The 14,414-nt window shown below is 42.9% G+C and overlaps 1 protein-coding gene and 2 pseudogenes across 2 annotated transcripts; 2 read left to right on the forward strand and 1 right to left on the reverse strand.

Annotated features, from left to right (window-relative positions):
* Nucleotides 1-1,172: 1,172 nt before the first annotated feature.
* Nucleotides 1,173-9,084, forward strand: LOC117858853 (dihydrolipoyl dehydrogenase 1, chloroplastic). 2 transcript variants are annotated; one of them, XM_034741997.2, is made up of 15 exons: nt 1,173-1,620; nt 2,825-2,971; nt 3,467-3,601; nt 4,094-4,211; nt 4,922-5,046; nt 6,561-6,686; nt 6,784-6,864; nt 7,310-7,372; nt 7,455-7,529; nt 7,639-7,717; nt 7,813-7,913; nt 8,141-8,254; nt 8,406-8,519; nt 8,615-8,686; nt 8,781-9,084. In XM_034741997.2, exons 1-15 carry the CDS (start codon nt 1,318-1,320, stop codon nt 8,829-8,831), a joined length of 1,704 nt encoding a protein of 567 aa, XP_034597888.1. In that variant the 5' UTR covers nt 1,173-1,317; the 3' UTR covers nt 8,832-9,084. The 2 variants fall into 2 exon arrangements, with proteins under 2 accessions (XP_034597888.1, XP_034597889.1); XM_034741998.2 differs by lacking the exon at nt 1,173-1,620 and adding an exon at nt 2,454-2,470.
* Nucleotides 9,085-11,117: 2,033 nt separating this feature from the next.
* On the forward strand, nt 11,118-12,347 carry LOC117858854 (uncharacterized; annotated as a pseudogene).
* Nucleotides 12,348-12,833: 486 nt separating this feature from the next.
* LOC117856254 (protein ALP1-like) lies at nt 12,834-14,003 on the reverse strand (annotated as a pseudogene).
* Between the last annotated feature and the right edge of the window lie 411 nt (nt 14,004-14,414).

The raw sequence follows: 14,414 nt of genomic DNA on the forward strand, positions 1-14,414 counted from the left end.
TGTCACGAGACAAGTAACTATATCGTGTTAGGATATTTTATTGATTATTTTAGCAAGAAAGGGAGATATATTTATTTTACCTTTAAAAATCAGCACTAACATTGCAAGCAGTGATTTGACCATTAATAAAATATAGTCTGTTAGAGTAATTTTGTTGCACAATTAATTTTGTGTTTGTGTGTTAGCTTAGTAAACTCATTACTTGCATGCCCTGCATGCCCAACTCTAAGGTTAGGAAGTGAATCTCATTTGAACGTTCAAAATCAGAAGTTCTTAACTTCATATTAGATTCCCACTTATAAGAGCTTTTCATTTTTTGCTATGACCTTTTAGCTTGTCCCGTACTAGGATTTCTAATTTTCATCAAAATTTAATAGAGGGTATTTTATTTCTTCTTTCAATTGTCCTCTATCTCCCAATGTACTTATTGGTGCTCAACACCCTCATATCGACGTCTCCCCTACATCTCACTAACCTTCTTCTATTGGCTTAAGAATCTCTTACCATCCCTTAACCTCTTTTCAACCACTACACTAACCCATCTTTTTAGCCGCTTTGCTTCAATCATGCTCAGTCTATCATTTCACCCTTCAATCGCTTGGCAGATGTCGATTCAACCGCCAATAGACAATTCACGATCATTATCAACCATCAACCCGTTCAAACCTGAATTTTAATGGCTCGTTACAAAACTTTACGTGATAAAAAGTCACTAAAAAGTTTTATCTTTGCAAGCTTACTGTGAATATGGAGAAAACTAGCCTAAGGTCCCATTTGGATTCCACCGGATTCGAGAATCCAACTTCCAGAATTTGGGAGAAACCCATCAGATTTTGGTTTCAGATTCAGAAGCTAGATTCTCAAAATCTCAGAAGAAGCTGGAATTAGCTAGCTAAGCTAGATTTTGATGGCCAACTGAGAGAAGATAGAATTAAGCTATGGGTCCAAACAATCTCTTTAGCTTCTACCCAAAATCTAGCTTTTGGAAATTATCCCAAAATCTAGCTTTTGAGAATCCAAAAGCTAATCCAAATTGAGGAGGAACAGGAAAAGGAAAGGAAATCCAATTTTCAGAAAGAAAGAAAATTAAGAATTTCCCAGTAAAAACATTTTCCCCGCTGATTGCTTACCTGGCACCTGCATCATCAAAACCATCATCCCCTTCCCTCCCCTGCTTCGAATCCTCCGCCCGTCGCCAAAACCCACACTCCCCGACCCTCGCCGCCTCCGCCACCGCCACCTCGCCTCCTCTTATACGCCTCGCCCCCACCGCCTTTCTACGCTAGCTGCCGCACCCACCTCCGCGCCGCTGCCGCCATGTACTCCACGGCCATGTCCCTCTCCGCGGCTTCGGCGGCGGCGGTCGCCAGCAGCGCCGCCTCCTCCAGGCCCAACGCGATCCGGCCGGCTGCTGGGCTCCGCTTCTGCGGCCTCCGGCGCGAGGCTCTCGGGCTCCGCTCGCTCCGGTCCTCGCCGCAGGTGGTGGCCGCCATGCGGAGCGTGGCGGCTGCTGCCACGGCGGGGAATGGCGCGGCCGGCAGCGGCGGGTTCGACTACGACCTCGTGATCATCGGAGCCGGCGTCGGCGGCCACGGCGCCGCCCTTCACGCAGTCGAGAAGGTCAGTTCCGCTCACGCTGCGCTGCAGGCGTTGCCAGGGGTGTGTAATGCATGCTGAGCGCATTTTCCGCTGTCGTCGTGATCTGGTCAAATGTAGATCGAGAGATGGTGGCGCCAACTCTCGAAGCTTGTTTGTACTTTCTGTTCAGCGTTGGTTGCTATGCTGATATTAAATAGTAATCTGTTTAGTAAGGCAAGAGCTAAAATTCAGCCGGAATGTAGCGACTAGCGAGGCACATGCTTTAGTTCTGTGGCTTGGTGCTAGAGCTTAGTTTCTTGGAAAATCTCTCTGAATCGCTAATTTTGCGTGATTCTATAATTTGATCATTTTAAGATCTTTCAGTAGTTTAGATAACAATGTTGTAGTAGTAGATAAATACAGATTTACTCGTTCTCAAATGCTTGATTTTTAGCTATCTCTCAATCACCCAAAGCTTGTACTAGAAATTGAATTGGGGATTGAGATTTGGGGTTACCTGTGGCCTTTGTGTCTAGAGGGAGCTCCGGGGCGACTCGCCAGCCGGCGGTGGAGGTGCGAGAGACGGGGGCGGAGCGGAGGTGGCAATTGACAAGGGCGCCACCAGAGCTGGGCGGTGGGGGATCTCCGGTGGGCGGCGGATGTGGCAGGGGAATATGGGCCAAACATATTAGCGTTGGCCGGCGGAGGACGGTGGCAGTGGAGGCGGCTGAGGACTCCGGAGCCAGGCGAGAGGTGGCGGCGGCGGGGGATTCGCGCTTGGTTGCGGCCGCAGGAGGAAGAAGCGCATGGAAATGGGAGGAAGAAGAAAGAGATAAGGGATAGAGGTGGAGTGGATCTTGAACGTCAGATTTAGATCGAACGGTTATGACAGGTGATTGATGGAATACCAAATCTCAATCATTTGATAAGGAGATAGATCCAAATAAATATCAATATCGAATCGTGTCAAAATAGTGAGAAGAGATGGTAACGTCAGATTTAGATTGAACGGTCTTGACTTAATATGTATTTTGCCAATAATGATTGGCTGTCTGGATGGCAGTAGATGCATATAACCTATCAAACATGTCCGGTTTTTTTGGAGTTATCCTGTGAATCAATTTCATGTTTGGTACAAAATTCCATGTTTGATGCACATGGAACTTTATCTGTGCTGCCAGCAATTGATAACTAAACGTATTTCAAGGAGTGTTTCTAATGATTTTAGAAAAACTGGCTCATGCAGGGTTTGAAAACTGCCATAATTGAGGGAGATGTTGTGGGTGGTACTTGTGTGAACAGAGGTTGTGTTCCATCAAAGGCTCTCCTTGCTGTAAGTGGTAAGATGCGGGAACTTCAAGATGAGCATCACATGAAGTCACTGGGCCTACAGGTGATATTTCGTAATGGAACTACTGATTGTCATGCATGATTTGATGTACCAACAATGGTTTGCAAACTGCATGGAACTTCAATGCACAGTCATGTTGAATATGTGCTATGCTAATTGTTTTACTACTGGGCTTGGCACATCTACTTGATCATCCAATTAACAAGGCTTTGGTGGATTATATTCTTAACTTAAAATGGGAATAAATTTAAAGGATGCTCGTACCAGAGTAACTGCAGTTTGTAGATAATCTAAGTCGAGCTCTATTTACTCTGTTGGACTTATTTTGTTCATCTTTGGCTCTTTTTAAAACATTATGATGCCCTGTCTTTGCTCCAAGCATATGCTGGCCTACTCTGTGCATTTGATTTTGAAAATAAATCAACCAAGAATTTACCTTTTGTCTTGGACCATTAACTACAATGTGTACCTTTTTTTTTTCTGGTACCAAGTTATTCTTCTCCTGACCCTGCTGATCATTTTTCATGCTTGTAACAGGTTTCCTCACCAGGATATGACAGACAGGCTGTTGCTGACCATGCAAATAATCTTGCCTCTAAAATACGCAGCAACTTGACCAATTCAATGAAAGCTCTAGGTGTGGATATACTGACTGGTATTGGCACAATTGTGGTAGGTCATCTATACATTTTCCTTTGTTTGTCTTGAAGTCAGATACAGTTTGTTGCAAGTAGTAGTGTTTACATCATCTGGTTCAGATATAAACTTCACTTTAACCTGCTATTCTTAGTTATCAAGGGATCATAGTTGGCTAAATCGTGGGGATTAACCCATATCCTAAATATAGGCCTTTCCCAAATTGTTAAAAGACTTGTATATGGTTTAGCACTACAATGACTAAATTGGCGAATTTCCGTTGCATCTAGGTACTTGAGGAGTTAAACACAGTAGTTATCGTATCAGCCTGCAATGTACATCTCCGTGCATTGGAACGCTGAGTCAAATATGCTAGGTATTATATATGCTAAATCTGAAAGCATGTATATTCTCCTTTATAAGATGTCATGTTTAAACATTGGATTGAGTTATGTCTGCTGTGTAGTTTTTAAATGCTGGAGAGTATCATTAATCGTGATTACATGTTACTGTTTCTGATGTCTGTAGGGGAAGCAAAAAGTGAGATATGGAAAGGTTGGTTTTCCAGACAATGAAATCACCGCTAGAAACATCATAATTGCCACCGGATCTGTTCCTTTTGTCCCCAAGGGCATTGAAATAGATGGTAATTGCTGTTTCCTCTGGAACTTCATGTCTCCAATACAATTGTGAAATGAGAAACAATGCTGTTAAACCTATCATGCTTCAGATAGTTTGTGATACACATTTTGTTTTGTTTTAGTGTAAGTAATATTGAAGTCATCTAGACATGCACACAATGCTACTGCTATTATAAAAAAAATTTATCCTTTATCTTTTGCAATGTTTTACATGAGTTCACTGCAAGGTTAGACATCACACATTTAAGCCATCTTCTTTGTTTAAGATTTTTGCATATAAATCTGCTTTTTCCTATTGTGAATGGTAGTTCATTTATGTACCATTATCACATATGGTGTGTATTAAGCTAATTGTAGAAATGTAAAAGCCGATTCTAGACACTCCCTGTTAATGAGTAGACATGAAAACAGGAACTACATTTTGCTGTTTTGGATGGTTATATGAGTGTTGAGTAGTCTTTTCTTTGTTGTATATCCTTTCAATAAATGGACAAAGGGACCTGGTAATAACTACATTAGAAACCAGATCTAGCTGTTGTGCTGTTGTTTTAACTGTATCTTGACACTGGAAGATAGTTTAGTGTATGAAGCGCAAGTGTACCTCAAAATTTCAATGCTTCATCATATATCTTGTGTACTACAGCTGAAATGTATTATTGGTCATTTCTATCTCACTGTAGCTTTTTTAAATATCTTGCGCTATGGTTTTATGCAGGTAAAACTGTATTCACTAGTGATCATGCTCTAAAACTTGAGTCAGTCCCTGACTGGATAGCTATTGTTGGAAGTGGTTACATTGGACTTGAATTCAGTGATGTATACACGGCTCTGGGAAGTGAGGTACACTAACAATCATTCAATGCATCATTGCCTAAATATGTGCTTAGGAAGAGCTAGTCGTGATAGTTACTTATTTAGTTTGGCAAATATTACTTTACCATCTATCTTGGAACCATGGTCTCATGCACTGTGGTGAAGGGAAAAAAGACTGTGGACATGTATAGTGTATTTGTAGGGCATTTGATGTCGTTGCATTATTAGCTGGGTTTTCTTTTTCCTGTTTAACGATCAAAACACTCACTTTTCGTTTCTGTTTTGCTGGCTCATAATTTTGATGTAATAGTGTACACTCTATGCATTATATAGATGTTAATCTAAGTGACATTTTCTTGTATGTTGCAGTACTTTACTTCACTCACAGAACGTGCATAACAATCCTGCTTGGTATTTCTGATGTTACCTGAAATTATTTACAACTTCATCTTGAGATAATATTGTCGTGATATTAGGGGTAAACACCGCCGGGAATATAGCCGGGCGGAGTTGGCTTGGAGGGAGACTAGACTATTTGGGGACTTGGGATTAGTTCTTCTACATTGCTTGATCTCAAATGATTGCCATGTCTCTGTATATATAGGGTTTGCACCTAACAACCTGATAATTATCCTAAGTTCCTAACAAACCAACTGACTAATCTAATCTCTCTCTACGTGAAGGATATGTGGGCTGGCCCTCTGGCTACCCATAACATACATCATCATTCTTTGTACATAACTAAATATTGGCCAAGCCCAAAACACCAAGTTATGCATAGTGTACTAGCATAGTACTAGTCCAGTATCATCATGGTGTCTCCTAGAGTTCTAGTCACCAAATAAGCATCCCAGCTGGTAGCCATACCTGCTATGGACCCTCATCCCTCTCCATCTTAACGTCACTCTTTGACGGGAGATCTACACGGTGTGATTCTCTAAATCTTGGGTCAGGTGATGTGCTTGAGTGGGGCCAGATGCAGTGCAATCTAGCAATGGCAGGGAGGGCAAGGCCGGGGGTTGTGATGGGGGTTAGTATCTGATGTGCTTTCCCGGCTCATGAGCCCAGTGGTGGTGGTGTGTGTGTGTGTGGGGGGGGGGGGGGGCGAGGGAGGGGGCTATGGCTTGATTTTTTTCCACTAAACAAAGTTAAATTCAACCAAATTTTGAAAACTTTACCACTGTTGGCCCCCTCTAACAATGAAAAGAATGAATTCCTGGCTATGCCTCTGCTTGAGCCATACCAGATCTTCTATGTATAATTGTGTGTGGCCATTTAAATATTGATGGCTTCTTGGTTGGCCACGCTGGGCCTATTTGAAAACCATGTAGTGGAATGCATCTTCTCTACTTTACATATTGTACATCCTTGTTTCTTAACTGGATCCTAATGTTAAGTTAAAATGTGTGGTGATTAATTTGACACAGAATTACAGTGTGAGGATGAACCGGAAATACTAACATTATCTTTTGATCTGCAATTGAACTTTTCTTTCATCAGATGAAGTTGCATCTATATTTATACGAATTTTGATTGACCAGGTTACTTTTGTTGAAGCTCTTGATCAATTAATGCCTGGGTTTGATCCTGAGATTGGGAAATTGGCGCAGAGGATTCTTATAAATCCTCGTAAAATTGACTATCACACTGGTGTTTTTGCAAGCAAGGTAAAGTTAAGCTCAACTCAAGCTTTGTAATGAATAATGATGTGGAATCTTCCAACATGGTTGTATTATTTATACCTTGAAGTATTCATGTCTCTAGATTACCCCAGCAAAGGATGGTAAACCTGTTTTAATTGAGTTGATTGATGCTAAGACGAAAGAACACAAGGAGACTCTTGAGGTAAATGGCAGTTTTTCCCTTCAGTTCTTACTTTAGATGGTTTCTACAAATCTTTTGGTACTTTCATCACTATGTTTTCTTGAGCTGAATGGCTTATGCTGGTAGATAGCTGTGTCTTTGATGCCACTATCATAAATTAGCATTGTCAACCTAGATATAACTGTTTTATGCACATGCTACTTGAGAATTATCCAAACTGGTAGGCCAAAGTAAATTTCAGAATAACATTGGCAGTATGTAGTGGTTTGATGCTTGTAATGTCATCTATTGGCAATCTGGTGATGCTTTTAATATGAGATAATGAGGCATTTCAAAAATTGCTTGTATCAGTGGACCTTTGATTAATTACAAATTACAATAATGTCTTACTTAAATAAACAGTATTTCTGCTGGTTTCATACAAGATATATTCTTTTATCTTGAAACTGGAATTTTCTATCCTCAGGTGGATGCAGCACTCATAGCTACTGGAAGGGCACCCTTCACCAAAGGACTTGGCTTGGAAAATGTAAGTACATGAAGATGATTGCTATTAGAATTTAGAAATTTTTAAATATGGGTAGCATCTAAATGATGCCCTCTTTATGCAGATCAATGTTGTTACACAACGTGGTTTTGTTCCTGTTGATGAGCGGATGCAAGTTATGGATGCAGATGGCAGTGTGGTATGCTAAATATATCTTGTGTAACTGTTAATTTTCTTCCTTCGTAACAATTATATCTCTAGAGCATGTTTCATTTATGTTTGCTTCATAAACATTGATTGTTATGTAGGTTCCTAATTTGTATTGCATTGGAGATGCCAATGGTAAGCTCATGCTTGCTCATGCAGCCAGCGCACAAGGAATCTCAGGTAAATATCATGTTCGCCTTTTACTTTTAGGCATGCTCTTCTCCTGATCACTGTAGTTCTTTTATAAGCAAATGTTCATGTTCATATGGATGTAGTTGTGGAGCAAATCAGTGGGAGGGACAACATCCTAAATCACCTAAGCATCCCGGCTGCCTGTTTCACTCATCCTGAGATCAGCATGGTTGGGTTGACAGAGGTAAGTCAGATATCTTTCTCCAATCTTAATATCCTCTGCTCAACATAGTGAAATTCTGTGTAGTAAATTTGATCTGACTAGGCCACTTTTCATAAATTCACAGCTCTTTGCTTTTTTGGTAGCAAACCTATATTTATGACTAAATCAAAATTTCCTCCTTTGCAGCCACAAGTTTGGTACCAAACCTGTATTTATGACTCTAATCAAATTTCCTCCTGCTTTTGCAGCCACAAGCTAGGGAGAAGGCTGACAAGGAAGGATTTGAAGTAAGTGTTGTAAAGACCAGTTTTAAGGCTAACACAAAGGCTCTGGCGGAGAATGAAGGAGATGGACTTGCTAAGGTAATACATTGCTGCTTTTCCACCCTGCTGCATTCTGAATATATACAACGGAGACTTGCAGTGGATGCAAACACCGGACTCTTATGCAAAGGAGTCTATGGGTCATGTAACCTGTAACTTTGAAGTGAAGAGACATTTACTCTGTCCTCAGATGATTTACCGTCCTGACACTGGAGAAATTCTTGGAGTTCACATTTTGGGCTTGCATGCTGCTGACCTTATCCACGAGGCATCAAATGCCATTGCCCTTGGAACTCGTGTGCAAGTGAGTTTGATGTGCATTTTGTCAGTTGTATAGCATTTGTGTGTCTGCGTAATGATCAAAGCTTGAATTTGCACATAACCATTTGTACCCTGCAGGACATCAAGTTTGCTGTTCATGCACACCCAACCTTGTCGGAGGTTCTGGATGAGCTCTTCAAGGCTGCCAAGGTACATGTGGCAATTACCTTGTTATGCTACGCTCAAAAGACAATTGTGTCGGAAATATGAGCAAACTTTGTCTTATTCGTTTTTCCTTCAACAGGTTAACTCGGCAGGTGTTTCGCATTCTGTAAATGAGCCGGTTGCAGCGTAGAGACTAGAGAGGAACAAGAGCGGCTATCTTGGTTGTACCTAACGAGCCTACTACTCATAGAAAACTGATCTTGTAGCCATTTGCAGGCATTTTCGTCATGAGCTCCAGGGATTAGTGCCAACACTATATACTTGTATTTATTGAGGTAAAGAGAGATCCAGTGGTGCCCATCCTATGTATGGAGAACTATAAATTTTGTAGCCCTTTGTAGAGAGTAAACGTAAAGTGCTTTCACGTGATTGCCTTGATAGAAGTTCGTGCATGTTTCGAGAGTGGTTTTTGAATTTGCTTTCATTGTGCATCAATGAGATGATGATGACCTGATTGCATATTGGGGGTAAAGTGAAGCCCATGCCAAGCAGAGGCAAGGACCAAGGAACAATTTGTAGCGGGTCAAAGTCTGACCGCTCGAAGCTGTTCCTCTTGGCATTAGGCTGCCCGCACCGGGGAATGTTCCTCCGGTACCGCGGTAGCGTAAAATGTGCTGCACCGCGGTACTGGGAGGGTCGCGGTAAAGAAGCGGAACGCCCCCCTCCCTCTATTTCCAGCGGGCTCCTAGGATACGGCCTCCTACCGTTGCCAGCCCCAACCACCCCGCCCTCGTGCTCGGAACCGAGAGGCTGCGCCGGCAGGAACGGAGAGGCTGCGCCGTTGCTTGCTGAAGGAGGGTGCCGACGAGAGTGTGCCTCCAGCGTCGCAGTGAAGAAGCTGAGTGCGGCGGCTCCAGCCGATCTGTTCGGCACAAGAGAAGGGCGTCATTCTCAAACAAGAGAAGGGCGTCATCCTGGAGAAGGTGGGTTCGTAGATACAAGGGCCTCGGAGGTGGGGGAGCAAAGGAGGAGGCCCGATTCGGTGGTCGGAGTAGCGTGGTTGGCGGAACCAGGCGTGGAGAGGTTCGGCGAGAGGGCAGACTTCCGCGCAAGCGGCGGCGGCGAGGTTCACCGGTTCAGGCGGGCACATCCGAGGAGAGCTCCACCGCGCGCTCCAGCCAGCGTCTTGCCCAACTCAGGTATGTCCACCCTTGCTGCCCCCTACGGTTGTCCATGATCTAGATGTGCTGCAGATGCCCACGGCAACCGCGCACGAATACAGTATGATGTGTGTGGCGACGATTGGGAGCTGCGGGCTGTGTTCTTAGCTTCCTGCAGTGTCTCACACCGAGTGCATCAGGTTCAGGTCGACCTCTCTTTACAATCCGCATCACCTCGAGCGAAGATTATTCGTTTCTGGTTCAGTTAGTTGGTTCAAGGTGTCCTGCGCACTATGTGTTTGTTGTTTTGCCCACGAGATACTTTTAACATGGATTCTGAATTGGTAGTTTCATCTGGGTCATTTTCCCCCTCGTTAGAGAGCTTATTGGATTGTGGCAACCATACTGAGAGTGGAGACCATTCTTGGATCGATGCAACAAATCAAATCTTTTAGGGTTAGCTAGATTGGGTTTTGATGCTTGAGGATATTGCAGCCTGCATGTCCCGTATTATGTTCCGCAGGCAAACAAGGGTGCGTGAACATTGCATGGTTGGGTACTTGATATCTTAAATCTGAGTGAAGTTGCTTGTGTTGTGATTTTTTTCAATTAATGTTGCTGGTTTTAGTGTTATCTCACAACTTTTATTCTACCTTCTGGACTAGTATTTTAGCAGTCAGTTCTTCATAGCCTCCATTCTCATGAGATGAGCAAGAAACTGGAGCTTCTGAAACTGAGGGACCTTCAGCAGTATTATTTATCACTTGGTGATCTTTCTGTGTATCATCAGTTAGATTGACTGCCGATCCTAGCTTATTTGTTATGGATTCAGATTCTTTTGAGTCTCCATCTTTATTATTCAATGTTGCTGCTTCTCCCTGACTATTACCATTTTTTCCTTCTCTTTTATCTCCTTGTACGCAGCTTCCAAAGATTTCCTCAAAGCAGCAACCTCACTATTAGCCGCTTCCTTGCTCTTGATTAAAGAGTCCTTTTCAGCATTAGGTCGCTCATTGTCCTTAAGTAATGTTTCATTTTCCCCAAGTATGGATATTTTTTCATGCAATATGTTACAAAATTGAAAGAAACAGTTTAGAAGCTCTATGCTTCCAAGTGAAAGTGCAAGATAAAGTGAAACTTGAACTTTTAAGGTGATAATGAAAAAGGTTGAACAGAACTATTTGTCTGAATTTTTCTGCTTATCAGAACTATTTGTACTGCTTATGAGAACTTTGCATACTCACATATCATGCTTAAATCGTGTCATGTGCTACCATTGATATCTTTTTTGCCTGTGATTTCAGGATGGACCCTAACCTGTCCAAAGTTCCTGATGGATCACAGGGAGCTTTTCTTGGTGGCAACAGTTCTCCTTACCAAGCTGCCTGGAACCCATACATGTATGGCTACCAAGGTCCTCCGTCCTGGTTCCCCAAGGATACCAGCAGCTTCCTCCCAATGTCCCAATGATGCATCCAAATACCAATGGTCCACAAGTGTTTCATCCGGCTGAAATGGCAGATGCATTTGTGCAAAATGATGAGGCAAATGTGGAGGAAGTGCCCGTCCCTCCAGCGCCAGCTCCTACAGGAAAAGGAAGGAGGAAAAAGGTGGTTAATAGGACCAAGTTAGGCAACTTCAACCCAAACGAAGATGTAAACATTGTGAAGTCATGGCTTGAAATAAGTTGTGACCCAATTACAAGTACTGCACAAAAAAAAAGATCGCATGTGGGATAGGATTGTGCAGCGGTACAATTTGAGGAGGGGATCCTACCTAGAAAGGAGTTTGAGGTCTTTACAGAGCCGTTGGGACATAATTAAGGCTGAAGTGGGGAAGTTTTCATCTTCTATGCTGATGCCATTCGAGAGAATCCTAGCGGGATTTTGGATGGAGATAAGGTTTGTGGTTTGTTCACCCATTTTATTTTCTATGCATTTTGTTGTAAATTTAACAACAATTATTTCCTATTGCAGACCACTCATGTAGCAGCTAATTTTGCTGGTATCCTCAAATACAACTTTGCTTACATGCATTGTTGGGAGATTACGAAGGATGAGCCCAAATGGCAGGATCCAAAGCCCAGAGGATTTGGAAAGTCAACTGGAGGTGTTAGTTTTGGAGAGGACAATAGCCATGAGCCTGACACCAACGACTTTGGAGATGACAATTCTTGCCCTACTGGATCAGCTGGGAGGAGGTCTATGGGTAGGGATTCAGCTAAAGCAGCCAAGAAGAAAGAAAATTCCTCTGCGGGTTCAACATCATCTTCGAAGTATGCTTCGAGGATGCAAGATCTATCATTGTAAAAAATTTCTATCCTGCAAGAAGAATCCATGCGTAAAACTGATCATTTCTAGCAGCTTGCCTGCATAGATGAGAAGCGGTTTGAGGAAATGCAAAGCCACAATCAATCACTGTTAGGCATTGAGCAAGAGAAGATTCAGATCATGCGTGAGAAGCATGACATGGACAGGCAAGAGAAGGAGAAGCAAGAGGATGAAAGGATCCTTGGAATTGATCTTAATGCCTGCACACCAGCTTAGTGAATGTACTACGAAGCTCTTCAGGAAGAAATTTTCAACAAGATTGCAGCTAGGCGTGGGAAGAGACGGGGGCTTTGAACCATGGATGGGAGAGGCAACCTTATTTATGCTTTCTTGAATTTATTTTAGGGAACTAATTGGAACCGTTATTTGTTCTATCATCATGTTGCGTGACACATTGATAAGATGTGAATGACACAATTTTTATCTGATGTTGAGCCTATGCGGAACTAATTGGAACTGTTATTTTTCTGATGTTGCGCTGTCTAGTGAATATTTTCTCAATCAGATGCCGTGTGTGATCGCCAGACGCTTTGAATGATGTACAAAATATTACAAGTCTTAATAAATATTACATGACCATTGAATATTACAAGTCTTAATAAATATTACATGACCATTGAATATTACAAGTCTTAATAAATATTACGTGACCACAAAATATTACAAGTCTTAATAAATATTACATGACCACTAATTTATCTACTAATGATGAGATCCCAGCCTCATCCACTGGTGCTCGATGAGATCATATTGTAGCTGAAAGTGCGTGTTTTGGTCATGAAGCCTATGGTGTGCGGCAACAAATGCCTCCCTATTCGGATTGTTGCGGTACCGAACTGCTAGTTCTCCGATGTTCAAGAAATCAGTATCACGGGCATTGTCTTGTTCATCCTCCACTATCATGTTATGCAAAATAATGCAAGTCACCATTATATCATTAATCTGGTTACGGTCCCAACCATACGCGGGTCCTCAGATCACCGCAAATCGAGTTTGCAGGACACCAAATGCATGCTCTATATCCTTGCGTGCACTTTCCTGTGCAGTGGCAAAGTGCTGCATCTTTTGCTCCATGGGGTAACGAATAGTCTTAACAAAGGCTGCCTACTCAGGGTAAATCCCATCGGCAAGGTAGTACCCCATGTTATAGGTCCTTCCATTGACTGCAAACGACACAGGGGTTGAATGACCCCTGAGATAAGCCGAGAATACAGGGGATCTATGAAGGACGTTAATGTCATTGTTACTTCCAGGCATGCCGAAGTAAGCATGCCATATCCATAGATCATGCGATGCAACCACCTCTAAGATCATAGAGGGATGCTTCCCTCTGCTCGTGAACTGACCCTTCCATGATGTGGGGCAGTTCCTCCACTCCCAGTGCATGCAGTCAATGCTGCCTAGCATCCCCGGGAACCCACGATCCTCACCCTCTTGAAGAAGCCTAGCTACATCGGCAACGTTGGGTGCCCGTAGGTAATACTCGTCGAAAACATCAATGACAGCCCGACAGAAATGATGCAAATCTTTTCGAGCAGTTGACTCACCAATACGCACGTACTCGTCAACGGCATCTGCCGGGACACCCTAAGCGAGAATGTGCATAGCGGTGACGCACTTCTGAAGAGCTGATAGTCCTTCCTTGCCAGTGGCATCATACTTCTTTTTGAAGTAGTTATGTTGATTTTTAACAGCCTCTTTAATGTGCTTGAATAAATGCTGATGCATCCGGAACCTGCAAGAACACTTCTGATATGAGGTACTAGAGACATAGAGTGATCGATTTTTGAAATATGCTCAACTTTACCTTCTACGGAACTGCTTATCATTGTAAACAGGGTTTGGAGCAAAGTAGTCAGCTTTGATCCTCTTGTGACCAGAAGGAAGGTCCCTCGTTCGAATGACCTTTCGTGGCGCATCAAATCGAATGCGCGTGCGAGAGCTCTCTGCTTGCACTAGGTGGTTGTATGTTGCGGCCTCCGTTTCATCATCATCAACTAAGAAATGAGTGTCATCGTATTCCTCCTCCATCATCCAGTACCTTCGCAAGGAGCCTGGGTAGCTGTCCATGGCACTGGTAAAACACGAGGAAGTGAAGTTGTCCATGGTGCTTGGCCAGTAGATGGAGGCGTGCAAGTTGTAGCTAGCAAGGGCACTGGTTCATATACTTGGCATTGCCATGCAATCATATTGTAGTGCTTCACGGGTGCAATAATTCTCGCAAGAATCATTTGCATGTGACCATACGGACTACTTTTGCAAAGCTGCACGGGTTGGCCGTGC

The sequence above is a fragment of the Setaria viridis genome, chromosome 5 (assembly GCF_005286985.2).
Source record: "Setaria viridis chromosome 5, Setaria_viridis_v4.0, whole genome shotgun sequence".
Taxonomy (NCBI): domain Eukaryota; kingdom Viridiplantae; phylum Streptophyta; class Magnoliopsida; order Poales; family Poaceae; genus Setaria; species Setaria viridis.

What these genes read in the sequence shown, in the direction of transcription:
- LOC117858853 (XM_034741997.2), top strand. Translation starts at nt 1,318, where the DNA reads ATGTACTCCACGGCCATGTCCCTCTCCGCGGCTTCGGCGGCGGCGGTC. An exon ending in CTGGTGTTTTTGCAAGCAAG is followed by an intron (nt 6,687 to 6,783) that starts GTAAAGTTAAGC and finishes TCATGTCTCTAG; the next exon opens with ATTACCCCAGCAAAGGATGG. An exon ending in AAGGACTTGGCTTGGAAAAT is followed by an intron (nt 7,373 to 7,454) that starts GTAAGTACATGA and finishes CTCTTTATGCAG; the next exon opens with ATCAATGTTGTTACACAACG.